At 33.0% G+C, this 20,320-nt stretch overlaps 1 protein-coding gene across 1 annotated transcript; it reads left to right on the plus strand.

Moving 5' to 3' along the window:
- The first annotated feature begins 9,019 nt into the window (after positions 1–9,019).
- On the plus strand, positions 9,020–18,134 carry LOC111615329 (gastrula zinc finger protein XlCGF49.1-like). Its single transcript, XM_023356756.1, has 2 exons — positions 9,020–9,057; positions 17,549–18,134. Exons 1-2 carry the CDS (start codon positions 9,020–9,022, stop codon positions 18,132–18,134), a joined length of 624 nt encoding a protein of 207 aa, XP_023212524.1.
- The last annotated feature ends 2,186 nt before the right edge of the window (positions 18,135–20,320 follow it).

Raw genomic sequence — 20,320 nt, forward strand, 5'->3', positions numbered from 1 at the left:
ATCGAGTTAACAAAATTTTATTTTAGAAGACATCAAACAAACTTTTATACATCATGCAATATCATTTACTTAATGGCTGGTCGAACAAACACCAAAACATAGATTATGCGAATAATTCCTAAAGATTTGACATATTTTACAGTATATTACGCGATTTTCATTTTGAATTTCGGAGTTTTAGCAAGTGTAATCGAGGACACGCTACAACATTCATTTCTTTAATCAGGGATGTCCACCTTGTGGTCCCCGGGTCGCACTATAGCCCACTCTATATTTTGATGCGGCTTGCTGCATCCTAAATTTTTTAGGTACATTTTCATTTCTTTTTGTAAAGTATGACATAAAAATTATTCTCATTTCCTTATAACACTTTCATGTCATAATGACAATATTAGTGTCATAATATATACCTGACCAATCGAAAATGTTGGCATATCTTGGCGTCTCGATCATTGAATATCGGTCATTGGTTGGCCATCAATTCCGATAGAGAACGAGCGTGTAAGAAAGATATGGATGCAGTATAACGGAGCAAAGTAGTCCATTTCTTGATGTTTCTTAAAGATAATTCAGAATCTTCTTTCGACATTCAAATACCTTGTATGTTACGTAGAGAAAGAAAGAACAGTGAGTTTCTGTGTCATAGTAACGAAACCGTGTTGCAGGGCGATGAGAAGTCTTCGAATGTACCCATCACGGATAAATACTTATGCGATTATCCGTTATTTCTCTACTATTGGGCAAGATAACCGGAAAATCGATCCGAAATACAAATTTTACGTGTGACCAACAGAGGATCCAGAAATCTTTAGAAGGGAGTGCAGAAAGGAAACAGTGAACCTTACAAATTTTTTACAACCCGGCTAACAGTTGCTTCCCGATTGCGACGTTTCTATACACGCGCCAATAGTATTTAAAAAGTGCTTACTTGAGGAGTCCATTGAAGACAATTCTCCAGCGACGCATGGGAGACACCTGACAGACAGTCCGTGAGCCGCAAAACAATGCTCCGTGCCGACGTAATTGGCGGTGATGGGTTGACGAAACAGAGAGTAACATCGACCGTCTTGTAGTTTCAGGTACAGCCAAACGTCGGCAAAATCGTCCACTCTTCGAATCAGATACGTCACAAGACACGCTCCTTTCGAATTGACACCGTGGAAGGCGATCTCGTCGCTTCTCTTTAAAAAATATACGCATTACAAATTCGTTGTGTTTTCTCAGATTACGTTTCGAGAAAAAGTACGAAAAATATTTTAACAACTACAATTTGACACGTTTGAGTCGTGTTAAAGTTCTCAAATATTTCCAAAGATATTTTGACTGTTAATCTTTTTGCCCGGATTCGTAATAGGTGAGGCCAAAACACCCGTTTCTCAGAACGAGATAGTGAGGAATAAGTGTTTTGATTAGGATGCGATAGAGGAATCCGAATCATGATCACGGCCCAAACCCACGACCTAATTATGACCTACCTGAGAAGACGGATGGTCTGGACGAGGTAATTCGTATTCCCATTCTCTAGAATGAGGCAACACTCCTAGCGACACACAGTCGTTTTTAACTTGTCCATAAATGTCCTTTTTGCCCTTCCTGTCCTTACCGATTATTCTCAACAATTTTACGTATAAGAATGCCAACGCGTGTTTCGCAGCGAAGACCAAACCTTCAAACGAAACAAATAAAATATTATTATACAGAGAATAATAAAATTACCGTAGTTTAGTAATAGCCGGACTAAAGAGGGCGAATCGTTAGCTGAAAGGATATATATCTAGCAACTCTACATTATGTTTTCATACGCCACGATCTTCAGAAATTTTCAATCCTCCGCATTCCTCGTCAGGTGGCCGATACTCGACAAGTATTTAAAAACGTTCCTCATTATTACAAGCGGGATGAAAAACTTAAAAATTATAACGAGCCATCTCGATCTCTGATTTAAGAGTTGAAAAATATTTATAATTACGTAGAAAATGCTTCCTATTTATCTATTTATTTTGTAAAATTAATTCGGCAGATCAATATGTCCGATGAAATGATTAATTAGTCGCTACATTAACTTCGTTGCAACATTGCTCGGCATTAAAACTGATAAATCGTTTCTGTATAGAATCCTCAACGTCCAAATTACAATAGAATAATCTACATTACCTCTGGATTAGGTCGAATGGCAAAGCAACACGACAGTTGATTCCTCCTCGACTAGTGAAAATGGTTTTGCACCTCTGTACCACTACGAAAAGTAAACGCTTAGATGTTGAATTCGGGCATAAAGACACTGAAAGCTCGCTTCCGTATTTATTTTTCCTAATTGATTTATTTACAAAAATAAGTAGCAAAGACCCTTGTTAATTTTCAATTTTAAATACAAATAGAGACGTAGAGAGATTTGCGAATTAAAATAAACCTGGTTTGTTTTCGTTTTTGTTTAAAGTATATGTTACTTAAATAAACAGTTCAAAGTCCGGAGATTTAAATCTGGTGCACGCTTCTCTTCCATTACGTTGTTATTAGCCTATCTATGAGAATGGTATAAAGTCGCCATTATTCGCTCTGACGAGAAGACATACGAGTGGCCGTGTTTATAAAACCACTGAACAGTGGTGAAGGATTGGCGCCCGAAAAACGGACTGGCCGCGTGTAGTTTTCCAAATTTTCTTCGTGTGTCTAAATAAGGGTCAGTTTTCTACAGAAAGTTCTCTCGGCAGAGAGAACTTTCTGTAGAAAACTAACCCTTCTGTAGCCTTATCTAATTAATCCGTTCTGCCAGGTTGACTAGTGGGGCAGCAAAGTGGTGAGGGACGAATCCCCACGTACCTAGCACTGATCGTCCATAAAAAATTCCGTGTCGGCTCCCTCAGAGTGGCTTTAACCGCCTCGACATTAATTGCGACATTTTATTTATAGCAGAAACGTCTCGAGCATTAATTCTATGATAAATATAGATATTTGAGTGTGTTAAGCAGTCCATCAATCGACAATTTATCTGACGTCACAGAAATATTCTAATTTACTTACTCTTATTTTAGAAAGATATTTTTAACTAGAAATCGTAAATATTTCATTCATTTGTTTCTTTTCTTATAAACTATAAAACCTTTAAACTAAAGTATTTGCTCGGTAAATAAGACTTTTTTTTAACACTTTTCTTAAGTCAAACGTATTCATAGGTTTTGTTCCGTACTAAATAGGTAGGGTGTAGCGCAGTGCCGTAGTCGCGTGAACTCTTTGCGAACATTTAGACAATATACCTCGGCCAAAAAACTAAGAAAATTACTTCTTGCAGATGACCAATATATAGGTCGCGCTTGTCACACATAAGCCGTTTTGCAGTTATTGCGTTACGAACCGGCGCTTTGCCGGTACGAAACTCCTTAGACCGTGGCGCTTTCATAGACAATGGCGATCGACACCGTTTAATTTACTACTACGCCTCTAGTTTGGTGAGATAAGATAATGCAGCGCGAGGACGTTCTGCCAATGACTGCTAGAGGACTTTCTACAGAAAACTAGCCCTTAGTTAGGCGTTAAACGCGTGAAGAAACACGGAAAATTCCATGTGTCTAGCTCGTGGGTCAGGCGCGAATTCGGTGATTTCGTCCACTCGGCCACCGGTGGGCTTCTGGTCAGAGCGAATAATGCCATTCTCATATATTTTTCTTTACGTCGAATCGAAAGCAGCCGTTTACACGCAGAGATGTACGAAGTTCGGTGTTTTATATACAGTATACTAGTGTGTATAATTGTCAAATAAGAAGCTTAAAGAAGAAGAAAGAAAAACTAGAAGATTTCATCTTAATTAAGTTTAATTTTTAATTCATTCGGTCCATTATATTGAATTTCCTTTAGTGCTGCTTTAGATTCGTATATAAAAACTTTATTTAATTCGATGGTTTCTTCATATGGCTAAAATAAACAAAAATAATCGTTGTTAGGTTTATAAATATAAATGTCGAACCTGGAAATTCAAACGAGCTTCCTTATTATTATTCTTAAAGACAAAAGGAGGCGCTCTTTTTCCCTTTTGTTAATAAACAAGAAAAAACAACCTCGTACAACTTGCCGATTATACGAAATATTCTCTCTTTACGTCTTAAATACTCCCTCTGTCCCATAATAATAGTAGCGAGGAATTATCGGTCAATACGGCCTTCAATCAAAATGGTTTTTCGTCACATTCGTCATTTTTCAATTTTTGCTTTAACCTAATTATTACGAATTACAAGTATTTTTGTAATTTCATCCTCAATTGTTTTATTTCAGTTGAATTATAACTTGGAGTTGTCGATGAATCGAAGCCAACAGATCCTACCTACAGTAATGAACTTGTTGAAATATCCAGAACACTCGAAATGAAATTACGACTAATATTTTCATTTAATCTAGTTTTATCGCCATAAATGTTGCGTTGTATATTTATTTTCTTCCCTACTATTATTGTGGGACAGAGGGAGTATCTTTTATAAAATGTCAGAAAATTACTTAAATTAAGTTCTTATTAAAGTATATGATTATTCTTAAATGAAATTAACCAGCGAGTTTCCGTCTTGTCGGAACTAACAACTTCTTTCTTTATTTTCATCGCGTGTTCGGCTAGGTCCACCGGGTGACGTAAACCAGGGGATCGGTAAATCCCGTATATATTGCCGAAAAATTCCCGGATTCGCGTTCGAATCCGGACGAACAACCGGTGGAACGATAGGTCGGACCCGAGCACTCCTATCGTAGGCCGAACGGGGGTGAAAAGAGCATCCGGAAAAGAAAATAAGTAGAGCCAACAGAGTTTTATTTTCAAGTATTTAATCCGATAAATATTGTTTCGAAAGAGCATCGACGTACGTTATCTTAATTATAAGATATTATCTCGTGTTTTTATAACTGTTTAGTTTGATAAAATTCATTTCGATAAGAAAACGTGTTTACAAACACAATTTCGGTGTAAATATGTAGAACACGTTTTATTCCTTAGAAAAATGAATCTTTTAACATTTATTAAATATTTCATTTCTATTTCTATGATTTTTAATTCGTGGTCTTTCACAATAGTTGTAAAAATATTAGAGAACAAACGCCGACTACACCGAACACCGATATTGTTGGCGCTCGAACAATGGGTTAACCACGCGGAGTTTTCTGACATACTCGACTTTCTCACACCTAAATAGAAGTCAATTTCCTATTAAAAAAATCCTTCCTAACTTCTCGATTCAATCCTTCACTCGACTCTACAAACACCTAACAACTCGCGCCTTGTCATTCGTAACCGCGTTCGTAAAAGTAAATACAGTCGACCCCCCTATAATTACGGTCCCTATAATTACGATTCCTATAAAACTACGAAAAAATATACGTATTTTGGAAATGTTGAGTCGGATTAGTGTAGAATCGATTAATTTTATGGAAGAAAACCTTTCAATCAGCCGTAGTCCGTAAACTTGACATGTGTCGGGCTGTGATTGGAACGACTTGTAAGAAATCGGATTCCTAATAAATTGGAACGTATCTCTATCTTATAGGGGGGTCGACTGTACACGACTCGCGTATTTATCGGGTAACAAAAACGTAGCGTAAAAAGTAATTTCGGCGAATAAGCGCAAAACTTAAGTAGAGTTGTCAATTCGTGCTGGACACGACCGAAACGTTATACTTGGTGAAGATGTAAAACATTTCGTTCTCGCGCCATTTTCTTTTAAAACTACGCTTTTGTAGTCAAAAAATGTATACGTTATTAGCGTGAAATGCCTGGAGTTTTCTCGACAACTCTCTAAATTAGGAAGAAAAGGGATTGGTGAGAATTATAAACATTAAATTATGGAAATGTATAGAAATGTTAAATCGAGTGTTAACGTAGGATAGATTTAGGATTTAGGGTAGCTCTACAGTTTATCGAGGTTAAGCCCATATGTTTTTTTAAATTAATATTGAGTCTGCGGTAAGAAAAGAGCTTTGATGTATATTATTCGCAATCGATGTTGCGTTTATTAATGAGATTCTAGCGCAGTGTTTCTCAACCTCTAACGAATCGTCGCCTTCTTCAATAATACCGTTACGTAGTATCGCCCCCTTCACTTCAAAATTCCGATGCCGAGGGACAAGGCTAACGCCAAATTCGTACTGCATCGAATAGACTAGTGACTAGTATAATGTTATTTGTTTAATTATTGTACGATATAACGAATAAAATATTCAATTATTCTTAATATAATGTTTTACTATACCGCCCAGAAAATTGTTTTTCGCGCCAGAAAATATAAATTGTTACTAATCGCCCCCTCAACATGGAAAAACGCCCACATGTGGGCGATATCGCCCCCGTTGAGAAACACTATTATAGCGCCAGCTAACGGCAACTCACAGCTTACAGAGCGGTAGACTTATCGACTTTTCACCGGATGCTCGCCCTCTGGTGTTTAAAAACAAAACTATTCTACCTGAGTCGTTGGATTTATTCTTGTGTATTATCAGCGGTAAAGATGGAAAGCGATAGAAAAAGCAACGCTTACTGTTGGTTCCAAACGAGAGCCTGATATAAGTTTTCGTTTATTCCCACACGAAAAACGGGAAAAACAGATGATTATTCGGAAATTGATCGGTTATATTTATGAATTCTGAAAAAGTGGATTAGACTGTTAAGAACTGGCAGTTTCCCGATTGCCCAGCGTTCACGAACAAGTTACGCCGTCAATTTTGAAATATATTTTGTTTAAGTTTAAAATGCCGGTAACTTTGTGTAGGACACAGGACCGGATTTAAGCATTTCGAAGCCCCGAGCCGAACTCTAAGGCCCCTTACCAACCCTTCACGATTTTAGAAGTCAATCGTAAAAAGAAAAGAATTAAATCAGACTCTGATTTAATACGGATATTGGAAGAAAAAGACGCGAGGTTTTACTACTCTTCTGTTTTATAATTAAGTTTAATTAAATTTTTGTACCCATTCCATTAAAAATCTTTTTTTTAAATTGGTGTTATCAATTTTTTAAAAAAAATATCTTATGTTAATTCTTAGAAAAAATCAGTGAAATACTACACAAAATAAACAGTGAAGTATATTTTGTCGGTTTGTAAAAACCTGACTTCAATTTTCTTTTTTGTACAAATGTTTGAGGTCCCTCGAAAGTCGAGGCTTTTCACTTGTAAATCCGGCCCCGATGGGACAATGTCAAACTCGATGTTTTTTAACACAAAAAGCACAAACATGTACAGAACGTCTCGCTCATTTGTTTCCATACCACATAATGACGTGTCCCGCTAACAATAATTGTTCTCCTTCTATAAAATTTCTCGATAAACAGCTACGGGCAGCGTATATCATTATATCGGACAGTAATATATGATTAATTTTACATTACTAATTACCAGCCATTTTGTAAAAATGCGGCGCCCTCTATAGTTCATGAAAAACGCGAATATCGTATTTACAATTAAGTGAAAAACATTTTTTCTTATCGACATTCAGATTCCTCTGTCCGAGTAAAAAATCCCGGCCTGGTATGAAAACGGACAGCAAATTTCGAAAGATAACAAATACGATAAAGAATTCGTTTTGGTCGCTTCCAACAATAAAATCGTCATTTTTATTTATAACAGAAATTGTAATAATAATGGCTGATAATTTAATCGCACTTTCACAATCGCCGATAAAAACTATTGTCTTCTCTGTCGATTATAAAATTTCCACGCAGTTTACCTACGTATAAACTCCTCTATGACGAAAACAATAAATTTATGTTTTTAAAAACCACTATTGACTAAATCTAAGCAAACGGAATGAGCGAATGGTGGAGAAACCCGCGTATAACGCCTGTCCGAGACGACCGAAATGTAATTTGCCAATCAATTTTCTAAGTTATACTTGGAAATTTTATGAAAATCCTGGCTTTTATCTTCGAAAAGTAATCAAATTCTGGGTCTGTCCGAATGCCCGTTCGGAGGAACGAGCGTAAAGTTATAGACCGAAAGGATGGAAAGTATATGAGAGAATCGAGCGATAGAAAATGTTTTTCTGCGTGTGTTTATTTCGATATTCGACCTCCACATAAGAAATAAACTCGCGGTTTAATCCCGATAACTTACCGATTCGAACCAGTTATCCGACATCCGAGATTTCGTCATTCTCGTCCATATCCACTTAACAGACACCTTCTCCCACCTTTTAGAGACAATGGTCATCTTGGAAGAAAAGAAAAAAAATTTATAACAAAGTTTTAAGCTCAACTCGAGTTATTATTGAGCAGGCATTTGGTCATCTCTTTGGCCGTATGAGGAGACTAAAATATTTATATATTTTAAGAAGGGAGCTTGTGCCTGTTGTGATTACNATCTTGGAAGAAAAGAAAAAAAATTTATAACAAAGTTTTAAGCTCAACTCGAGTTATTATTGAGCAGGCATTTGGTCATCTCTTTGGCCGTATGAGGAGACTAAAATATTTATATATTTTAAGAAGGGAGCTTGTGCCTGTTGTGATTACTTCAGCATGTCTTATACACAATTTGTGTATTATGTATAATGATGGTCCACCACTAAAAATTGATAATGATTATGAGGAAATGTATTCAGATAATCTTGAGGACTCATTGCAACCCTAGGAAACTAGATTCGCAAAACGAGCATAGATAGCTGAAGAGGTATACCTATATTATCAACTTTCGTTATTAAACAGAAATTCGTTTATTTTAAATATTGTAATACAATGTATTTTTATAAATTTATAAAGCAAAAATTTAGTAAATTTAATTTAATATATATATGAATTTTAAAACAAATGTTTATTGTTATTTTCTTCTTACAAGCTATTTTATTACTTCTGTTAAATTCTCCAATGCTTGTACTCTTCTTTCCTCTAGCATTTTCATTTCAGCCTACATTTTTTGATTAAATTAATTTTTTTTTCTTCAACAAACCAAGATGGTGCCTGTGAGGATTGTCTTGCTTTCTTTTTTCAGTGGTCTTGAAATGTTTTCTGGTGAGTTAAGGAAAGAAGGTTTATAATTTTCAGATGGTGCTTTAGACCAGGATGAAAAGAGTACAGAAAGGGACTGTGAAGTGGTACAGGTAGGAGAGGGTACAGATGATTAGAAGATTTGACAGAGGTCTGAAGAGAAATTTGATTGTAAATATTTATCAAGAGTACATTGTTACATTTTTTCCAAAAGTCATTGTAAAGGTCTCAAAATAAGGCCAACAAATACCGCTTCCACCAGATTTTCTCGCTTTCTTTACATTTTTTTCTAAAAGTCTCCATTAAATTTCTCCACCTGTGTGCACAATCTTCACCAGTGAAAGAATGTGCACTTCCACACATAATGCCTGATATTTTGTTCCATAATTTCTTTTTTATTACAGGCTTACAGAATTCTTTTTCTAGCTCAATGCGCTGAGAAATTAGAAATTTTGTTGCATTATCTGCCCACACTTTCTCTATAAATTATAAATCACGTGTTTTACAAGTTACCATCATCCTTAATGGTACTTATGGGTTAAGAGGACGTCAGTCGGAAATTGCGATCAAAGTCGCGATTTTGAATAGAATTATCAAAATAACCACAGACTAGTAAATTTAAATCTAAAAAGAAGAAAATTTACTGTTAAGGTTGTAAAAATGAGAAAAAAAAAAATCAATTAGGATAATTACAGATATCACCTGTTTGCTATGTTTGCCATGTACAGTAATCTACAAAATAATTTGCATATTCAAGAGGTTTATTATTAGAATGTGTGAAATTTTGTTAAATCTTCATAAATCGTGAAGTGTGGCTATTTTTATTATTTTATTACATGTAATTATTATTTTTTCTACGTTATTAAGTCGTTACTTTACGCTTTACTTACTTTCTGTAATCGTTGATTCAAATACTGTAAGGTCTCGTTTTATGCGGATTTTTTTAATGCGATTTTGAAGTTGTGCGGTTTGTATTTCATCCAAAATTTTTTTGGACAAACATACATATAGGCTTGTTTAGGAAGCCCGCGTAGAGTCTCCAAAAATCGTGGGACGCTCAAAGCTCACTCCATTTGTTCCACTGACATATAACCTTTATGGATGTAAAGGACAGCTAGATCTACCTTAATCGCTTTAGTTCCTAGCAATTTTTGATATAAATGTAATTAAACATTAAAAATACTTAAAACTAAAAAAAAACGAAAGAAATGCGTTAATTTTGAAGAAAAAGCTTCAAAGTTTAACTTCCTTTGTCTTGCCCTTCTGTGAAATTTAACACCGATGAGTCAGTTTATACATCTGGATGACCTTGAACACAGCTGGAGTTGGATTTCCCGGGGCATTCTCATAAACGTCGCGGGAGGACAAGGGTTTAAAGTAGGGTGAACACTAGCTGGCCGTATATTTTTAAATATTTTTAAAAAATTTGGAGACTTAAAAAACATTCCAAAAATTCAAAAAAAAAATTTAAAACTATATTACTTTTCAATAAAATTAACTGAATTAAGTTTGAATACAAGTTTATTTTAAGCTTTTATATGAATTTCTTTCAGACATTCGAAGTAATTTATTAAGCAGCCTATTTCTTTTAATTTCTGCAAACTTTTTTATGCGGTTTTAAGTTAATTTTAACTCGTTGTTTTGATTTTATGCGATTTTAGAAAATTACGGAACGTATCCCTACTTTTTCAAGGCAAATAAAGTCTTTTTTATGCGAATTTTTTTATGCGCTTTTCTGTAGAACCTATCCACCGCATAAAACGAGACCTTACAGTAAGTAGATGTGACGTCATGACTCGCTCGTGCGATTATGCTAAGTAGATGTGCAAGTTGCTCGTTGTGTTAGATTGTGAGATTTATTATCACGTTCATTACCAAGATCTGAAAATAGAATATACCTTTTGGGACTTACAGAACAACGAACGTGGAGCTATTAGTTTGTTTCAGAAAAAAGGAATTTTACATTTTGAACGCATTTGCAAGAATAACCATCCAATGAGTTTGTATTTTTGTGAAACAGAAGTTCCGAAACGGAGGTGCCATGTCAAGACGTGTCGACAGAAAAGAGGCATTACGACAGATAACTAGATTTTCGGGTCACGTATATCCTTTCTTGATGCTTTGTGTTTTATGTTCATTTGGTCGCTGGAACTGTTTTCGTTGGAATTTTGTAAAGTGCAAGTAGGACTTGATTTTCTACAACCATCAACTGGAACAGTTACACGAGGGAGGTCTGCGCCCATTCTTTAATGACTCGTTGTGACGGAAAGATAGGCGGTGTTGACAAGATAATTGAAATAGACGAAACGTTATATACAAGAAAAAAGTACAATGTTTGTCGTGTTTTACCCCAACAATGAGTGTTTGGTGGACTATGTCGAGAGACAAAGGAATGTTTCCTTGTTCCAGTGCCAGATCGTTTGGCACAAACGTTATTGAAGGAAGTGGAAAATCGTGTTTATGAAGGAACTATCATATTTTCGGATTGTTGGAAAGGCTACAGTAGCAAAGAATTAAAAGAAGCAAAAAAAGATTTAATTATCAAGTGAATCACAAATTAAACTTTGTGGATGTGGATACCGGATGTCACACTCAGAACATAGAGAGGTTATGGGGAAATTGTAAATGGAGAAACAAGGTGCAAAGAGACACTTCTCGTCGTCATCTCAACTCGTATTGAGTTTATGTGGAGAAGAGAGAACCGTAAAAACGAAGCATTTTCAGCAATCTTACAAGATATTGCGAAATTCATGCAAACGAAATGATAAACTACTAACGTAAAAAGTAAGCATTTTTCAAAATTTATTATTTAAAGTATGCCTTTTGTATAACATTAATTTATTGTTTGATTTAACAATTATATTAAATTTGAGAAGTAAAAAATTGCATTATTCGGAAAAAACGCTATTTCCGACTTGCGTCCATAAGTGTAAAGGGTTCAACTTTTTATTAAATAATTGATATATAGATTTTAATATTTACTTAATCAAAAATAATAACTGAACTGCACTCTTATAATCTTGTTAGATATTTATATTTAATTCAGACTTATTCGATTTTTTATATTTTTTATAGTGTGATTAATTAATTTATATTTAACTTTCTAAGAGCTTCCACAATAAGAGAACAATTAAATGTCATATTAATTAACGTAATTCTTGCATAAACGAAGACCGTTGTAATTTATATTTAAAAGCTAATCACACAGCAATCGAGTATACAATTATTTACAATTGTAATAAATTGTTTTGAAATACTTGATTGCTGTGTTTGATAAGCTTTAAAATAAAAATTGAAAATACTTTGCTGCTTTCCCTTACATTATTATTATTCAGACTTATTAATATTGTCACATTGTTCATTTAAAATTGTCGACAACGTTGAAATTAAATAAATTTAGTACATAAAAACGAGCATAAATTATATAAATACTAGAAATTCCCCCATCAACCATGACTAAATTTTTTTTGAGAAAGTATAGATTGAAGCTAACTTGTTTGTTTGACTATAACTTTCCATTGAATTACTTTTAATTAGTAATAATCAGCGTATAATCAACCTGTGTTAATAAATATAATAGAGAATAAATTAGTTTAGAAAATTATATATATATTGATTTTCAGTTTTTTTTTTCTGGTATTACAATTAGCTTAGCTTATTTAGGTCAATAGTTTTATATACAATATATAAGCTTTATCTAAAAGTCACCTCTTCTTCAATACACGAAACATCTTTATTCTAATTTAGATTTATATTTTACATACGTTATTTAAATATTTCAATATTTTTGGGAAGGTTTTGTTTACATCAGTGTTTTTCAACCTTTTTGAATACGCGACCCCTTTACAAGTTAAAAAGTTCTGGAGACCCCCCTAGGGCATATTAAAACTATATCAGTGATTTTAAAAATTATGTATTTAATTTTCTTTCTGTTGAGAGAAATTATTGTTGACTAAAATGAGAATTTAAGAAGGATTGACAATAACTTAAGACACGTATGGTATGATACTTCCCTTCTATAAGAACATTGGGTTCGGAGTGCTGTGACCCTTTTTTTTTCTTTTTTTTAGGATCACAGTTTTTAACTTCCACTTTTCTACTTATTACTTTTTTTTACAAGTCAGCTCAGCACTTTTTCGGCTGTCATTTTCTGACCCCTCCCTGGAGAAACCCATCATTCAAACCTAAATGTCAATCAAAAAACCAACTGTACTGTATAATAAACAGATACAGCTTTCTCGCTGAAATTGTAGTTTTTTTAATATAGTGTAGGACCTGCAAACACTTGTCTTTTTCTTTTACCCGCGACCCCCCGTGTAAGGCTTTGCTACCCCCTTGAGGGTCGCGACCCACAGGTTGAAAAATACTGGTTTACATTATAGACGTAAAATACCGGGACGTCAAAAAGGTTTCTGTTATTATTGACGCCCTCCTCTTTACTTTCAACCTTGATAACAGTTCGGGGTTATCGTTAGGTACGGACCTAAATCTAGACTTCATGACGTCATAGAAGGAATACGTGAACTAAAAGGAATACGTAAGAATATTCGGATAAGGGTTTTTTTTTGATAATCATTGATACCTTTCTCTAATTTAGAAAATTTATTTTACTTTAATAATTACTTTCCTGATTGTCATAAATAACCGAGGGAAAGTATGGCGATCGGTCAAAAAATGACCTTTCAAGATTTTTAGTTTTTTTGAACTCGGGACCTTAATTAAAACATCAAAAAATAGGCTATACAAAAAATAGTTTGGAGGTGTTTTCATGTATATACGGATGTTCGTGTGGGTGTGTGTGGAATGCACTACAGTCGACCCCCCTATAAGATATAGATACGTTCCAATTTATTAGGAATCCGATTTCTTACAAGTCGTTCCAATCACAGCCCGACACGTGTCAAGTTTACGGACTACGGCTGATTGAAAGGTTTTCTTCCATAAAATTAATCGATTCTACACTAATCCGACTCAANTTAATTATTATTTTATATATTTTATTTGTGTATTATAATTATTAAATTTTTCATTTTCACTCCATTAAATTGGCACCTACACATTTAATTTTAGTAAATATTACAAATAATTTTATTTAATTCGTATTAAATAGATTATTAATGAAGATCTTGACAGTCGTTATAAATGGCAATTTCTATATTTGTTTAAATTTTTAAATGAGTAATAAAATTAAACCTCTAAGAATATGCCTCTTATATTAAAGCTCTTAGAAAAGATAAAAGTTATCTAAAGCACTTTAAAATAAGTGTCATATTTAAAATTAACTTGGTCCATTAGAAGATATATAAATTAGAATAAACTAAATGACAAATGAACAGTAATTACTCATGGATAAAATGGTTATACAGAATGATTCAATTTGCTTAAAAAAAATAAGACGACTGTGCTATAAATACTATGCTTTTCTCTCTATTAAAAACTAAAACAAGTAGCTTAAACTAAACATAAAAATATATATTTATATCTTTTCACACAAAATAAAAAGAAAATATGCACTTTTTCTATGAAACTGCCTAATTATTTAATATAAATTACTAAATATTATGGTTAGGAAAATGAAACAAAATTGTGAATTCAGAGAGACTTCAAAATTATCAAAAAATTTTTACATTACTCTTTTCGATCTTAAATGTTACTGTTGTGTTCCCTTCTTAAATTTCTGACTGTGCCATTATAATGATATAACATGGTATTATGTTAGATATATAATTCATGTTTTTTACTTACTGATGTAATTCACGTTATTGGTAATCATATTTCCAAATGTACGTTTATTTAAAATTTATAAATAATTGTAAATTCTGCTTGTGTGGAAATTATTTTCATTTAGCATGTGTTTGTAATTGTGCAGGATTCTGATAAAATTACAGTATTTTACAGCATTAAGACAACAATTTAAGAAAATTGCTTTGTATTTTTTAAATTGTGATTTCCCTTAGGCTAATGAATTTCCCAAACTGCCTTCGGTAAGCTACAGATAACTTCTACAAAATCCAACTCTTGAATAAAAATGCTACTGTTAAATTAAACATATTGAAATTATTATTATTTGTTTTTTGTTACAGCTAAATTGTTCTCATATGTATTAGGATTTCTCATTTCCCAGTCTTTTGCTTGTCCTGAGATTCCAGGAAAAAATTAACTGTTTCCCGGGATCCCATGAAATCCCAGAATATAATTAATTATATTTAAGATATAAAGTAAATCTTAAAATTGAATGATATAATTATTTTTTATTTTTTAAAGTAACTTAATATGTCCTGCAACATCCAAAATAATAATAATAATGCTGTGTAAAATATGTATAAAATTACTTTTGAATTACATGGAAATTTTCACAAATAGAAAAAAATTTATGAAAGTTTGTTGGAAACTGCTTACAACAAAAATGTGTTTGAATTGAGTTGAAAATATAAAAAAAAAAATGAACTTAGATCAAACTTCTAAGTTAGAAGGTAATTTTCATTATTTAAATAAAACATTATTACAGAAATATTATTGTAAATTTTTATAATAAGATTTTAAAAAGCAAAGATGGTTGATACTCTGATTAGTCGGTCTGGTTATTAATGTAGTAATGAAAAGTCCTGCTACCGAGAACCCCTTTCCGATTCAATTGATGTGATTGGAATCGCGTTTAATGCATTTAAGACAAGACAGATAGATATTATGTGTTTTTCACCTGTAGCCTGGAAAATTTCTAGTTCATTTTCGAGATTGTAGTAAAGATCATACTTCTTTTGCTCTCTAGTATTCTCGCTTTCTCTACCTCGACTGCTTTAATAGAAACGTCATAGCCCAATAATTCGGCTGTTCGTTTGTCTTTAATAATCAGGTTATGAAGAAAAACTTCATACTTACATACTTCGTACTCGTTTGTATCCTTGCCCAATTTGCACAACTTGGCGTTACGCAGTTATTGAAGCTACTGGGCATGGGTAAAAATTAAGACAGCGTAAGCACAATTATTCCAGATATTACAGGTTCCGACAAGTAAAGAATTTTGAGAGTCCTGCCACAAATAAGCTACCTATTGACATTTGTGACATGCCATAACAAGCGAAAATTAAAAAAATAATAATAAGTAGGTTTAAAATTAATGAACACAAATGTGTTCTGACAGTTTGATGAAATTTTGTAAATAGAAAGCATAATTAACTCAATCTTAACACAAAATAAGAAGAATAGTGAATTTTTAAGAAATTTGTGGGATTTCGCGGGTTAAAAAAACAACCGTGATCCCGTTTGAGAAACCCCAGTCGTGTCATATCTGCAGTAATGTCCCTACTGGAGAGATGACAAGACCCTCGTTCACAAACTTAATGATGATTTAACTCGTTATTCCCATTGACAATTTTTTTTTATAAAACTCGTCCCTACCCAGAAAAGTAAGCGTTTTCTATTTTATAATAATAATAATAATAATATGATATTTAATAATTAAACAGTTTTTATAGCAGGTGGCGGCGCACACACAAATGAAATGTTGTCCGGTAAGTTAAGCAACTCGTTGCTGGATATTTTTATTGATGTATTAGATTAAATTTAATGAAATTTTTAATTAATGAATATGATCATAGTTCAGATTCGAATACCAGAGAATATTTCTGAAAAATTAATTGTAATTTTTACTAAATGTGTACACTGTTAATATGAAATAATTAAAGAAGAGAATTTATATATTTTAAAACATTTAGCATAGAGAATGGAAATTTTAATCACTATCAGAATACATTGAATATGAATCTGTCTGATATTTAAGATCATTTTATTTTTTCCATTTAGTTACTTTTCATCTTGAAAATACAGAAAACGAAAACGAATAAAGGAAAAGAAACTAAGTTTAATCCTGCAAGAATGAAATCCACGATTCACTCTGAAGTATTTGTATTTTACAGGCTCAAACGTTGTAAATCTTTTTATAGGAAATGTGTTATGAAGGAAGTATTTTATAAAAATACAATATTCGTTTTATTCGAATTTGACATATTATACAGTTATACATTTAACAATACAAATGAATAGGATTATGAATAAAACATTCTAATTTTAAGAAACTCAAATGAAATTAAATTTTATAGAAGTTATTTCATGTGTGTTATTACTTTCAGTTGTTCTTTGGATGAAACATAAAGATTAGAAGAAAATATTTTCCAAGATTAAAGAAACAAATTGTATATTAGATACTGTTTTCCTTACATCGATGCTTTTCATTGTAATATATAATTGAAGAAGCAGGAGAGAGATCTATTTCATGGAATAAGGATCAATGGAAGAGCAGGAAGATATACAAACTTTTATACACTTTTAAAACGTTTTACAGAAATTGTTTACTTTAATCTGTCAGCCTTGATTATCTGTGTTTGAAAATAACATTAGTAATATGATATATTTATACTCGAACTTTGTCATTTGTAAAATTAGTTTTTTGGTTTGATACAGAAATCTGCTTTTAGATATAAAAATGTTTATTTTTAGTTAAATATTATTAGTGGATAATTATTATTGTGATTGAAGAAAATTAATTGATTATACACAGATAAAATATTATTTCAAACAATTTTTTTTATTGCAGATAAAAGTAAGAAAAAAATTTTCATGTAAACACTGTAAGAAGAATTTCAAAACGAAACAACGTTTGCAACGTCATGAAAGAATACATACAGGAGAAAAGCCTTACACTTGTGACGAATGTAAACAGAACTTTTCACGGAAGGATCACTTAATTAAACATCTTCGCATCCACACCGGAGAAAAGCCTTACACTTGTGACGAGTGTAAACAGAATTTTTCTGAAAAAGGAAACTTAATTAAACATCTTCGCACCCACACCAGAGAAAAGCCTTACACTTGTGACGAGTGTAAACAGAATTTTTCTGAAAAAGGAAACTTAATTAAACATCTTCGCACCCACACCAGAGAAAAGCCTTACACTTGTGACGAGTGTAAACAGAATTTTTCTGAAAAAGGAAACTTAATTAAACATTTTCGCACCCACACTGGAGAAAAGCCTTACACTTGTGACGTGTGTAAACAGAAGTTTACACAAAAGAAAAGCTTGATTAAACACCTTAGGACCCATACAAGAGAAAAACTGTATGAATGTCAATTATGTCCAGAGAAATTCATTCGAAATATGGACTTGAATAAACATTACAAGATTCACAATTAGAAATAATTTTCCTTCGAAACTTATAATTTTTATTTATGTATAATAATCAAAAGATTTAAGTAAAACTAGTTTAAAATTAAAATCATTTCTTAATTTTCTTTGAATTTCTGAAAGTTTCAACTAAAAAAGCATATCAATATTCATACTCGGATGTAATTTCCTTCAAATATAATTCTATAACATACAAGTATTTTGTTGATCGACAGAACTCTCCCAAAGTGTGCTTATATACGAATCTGCCTAGGAAAACTGTTCATGCAATCGGCAGTTGTTTGGAAACGAAGGTTACTTTTGCAGGTGCGTGACTTTCGTTGTTGTAATTGTGTCGGTTTCCTGTCCTTTCACAATTCGAAGTTATTACTTTGCAACTAATTGTTAAAATTCTCATTCTTTTCTTGATAGAGAATGTCATTCGTTTGTATCTGGTGCGTTGTTTTTCCTAACGATCGCGACAGATGTTTAAAAATGTTCTTAAAAATGGATTTTAATATCCTTAAAATCGTGGATCTCTCATTACTAAATATTTCAAAACTAAATAAATCGGTTCAAATATTTTTTCGGAAAACGAATTTCGACCGTAGGCGTCAAATAAAGACTAATCTGGTTAATCAATGTACGAATATTTACGTTCATCGCAATTTTCATTTGTCATTTAGACCCTGTACACACTAGGCGTTTTTCAACGCGCGTTAAACGCGCGTTTTAAAGAACCTAGAGTTCTATGTAGCCGTACACACTCTAACGCCAAGCGCGCGTTTAACGCGCGTTTATAGATTTCTGTTAAAACGCGCGTTTTGCGAGCGCTTTACGGGCGCTTTGAGATATATGTGCTGCCTTATAGCGACGATGGAGGAGCACACACAATCAATTACTTTCTCGTCCATTTCCAAACTGAGCCATTGCTAAACGCCGAACTAACGCTCGTCGAACGCCGAGCTAACGCGCGTTAGCTCGGCGTTAATCGCGCGTTGAAAAACGCCTAGTGTGTACAGGGCCTTAGTGTCCAATCCAACGTGTTTGCAATTTAGAATTCAATTAAAGTGAGATTTTTATAACCGAAAAGATAAATAATATAGAAGAGAAGGTGGTATTATGGAACCCCAATTACATTATAGTGAATTGTAAACAAGGTATCATAACAAACCCACATCTTTTTGTGCGAAAAGTACTGGTAACTATTAAACTAGATGTTCCTAATTGGATTTTTCGCTAGTGTAACTATAAGTATGGTTTTTGAAGGCTTTTGTACAAAAAGTCAGAAAGTAGGCTTAGAGAAAATCGGGTGGTAATATGGAACCCTACTGTATGTTTACAAAAAATGCTTTAATATAGCCAAAAACAAATAAGAAAGTACAAAAAATGTTAAATAATTTACAAAATTATTTACTTTAATGTATTTTATCGCAAAAATGCTTTTATAATAGAAAAAATATGACCTCCAACAATATGTATATTCCAGCAGCTCTTTTTCGATATTCTCAAGAAGAATTGGGTTTCTACCTAGTGTTTTTTTCACAAATTGCTCCGGAGGAATGTCTGCTTGCAAAGAGAAAGTTCGGAAGAGTTGAGTTCCATATTACTGTAAAAGCACCAATGGGGTCCATATTTCACGCATCTCCATCTTGGGTTAACTTAATTACTGTCGGCACCAAACTTTAAAAACATGAAAATCACACAGATTAATATGTACCCCTAAGTCTCTGGAACGGAATACATGCACCAGTGAACCTACAACTACACGATTTATATTTTAAAAATAATTAAATTCACTTAGCATTCAAAACTTGCGAATTTTGAAAAAAAACAAATTTGCTGATTAAATACGGACAACTATTTAACTGAAGTAAAACGGGTTTTTCCCTTGCTATGGATGTCTGCCTAGTTCAGTTCAGCCACATTCCGCTACAGTTCGCCATTATTATCAGTTCGAAATTGGGTGGTTCCATAATACCCGCAGTGTTCCATAATACCACCTTCTCCTCTACTGTACAGTATATATACCCTGTATTTTAATTATATATGCTAGGTATACTGTATCTGATAAAACAATATGTACCGATATTGGGGACATCAACATTAAAAACTGTTCTTTTCGTGATACGTAGGTAAACACAACCTGTACTTAAATCTTTTACACAAATAAAACTGTGGCGGTCAAAATGCTTGTTGCCACATCACGGGAAAAT

Source organism: Centruroides sculpturatus, unplaced genomic scaffold (genome assembly GCF_000671375.1).
Source record: "Centruroides sculpturatus isolate CEXI.00-Female unplaced genomic scaffold, Cexi_2.0 scaffold2369, whole genome shotgun sequence".
In the NCBI taxonomy this organism is placed as follows: domain Eukaryota; kingdom Metazoa; phylum Arthropoda; class Arachnida; order Scorpiones; family Buthidae; genus Centruroides; species Centruroides sculpturatus.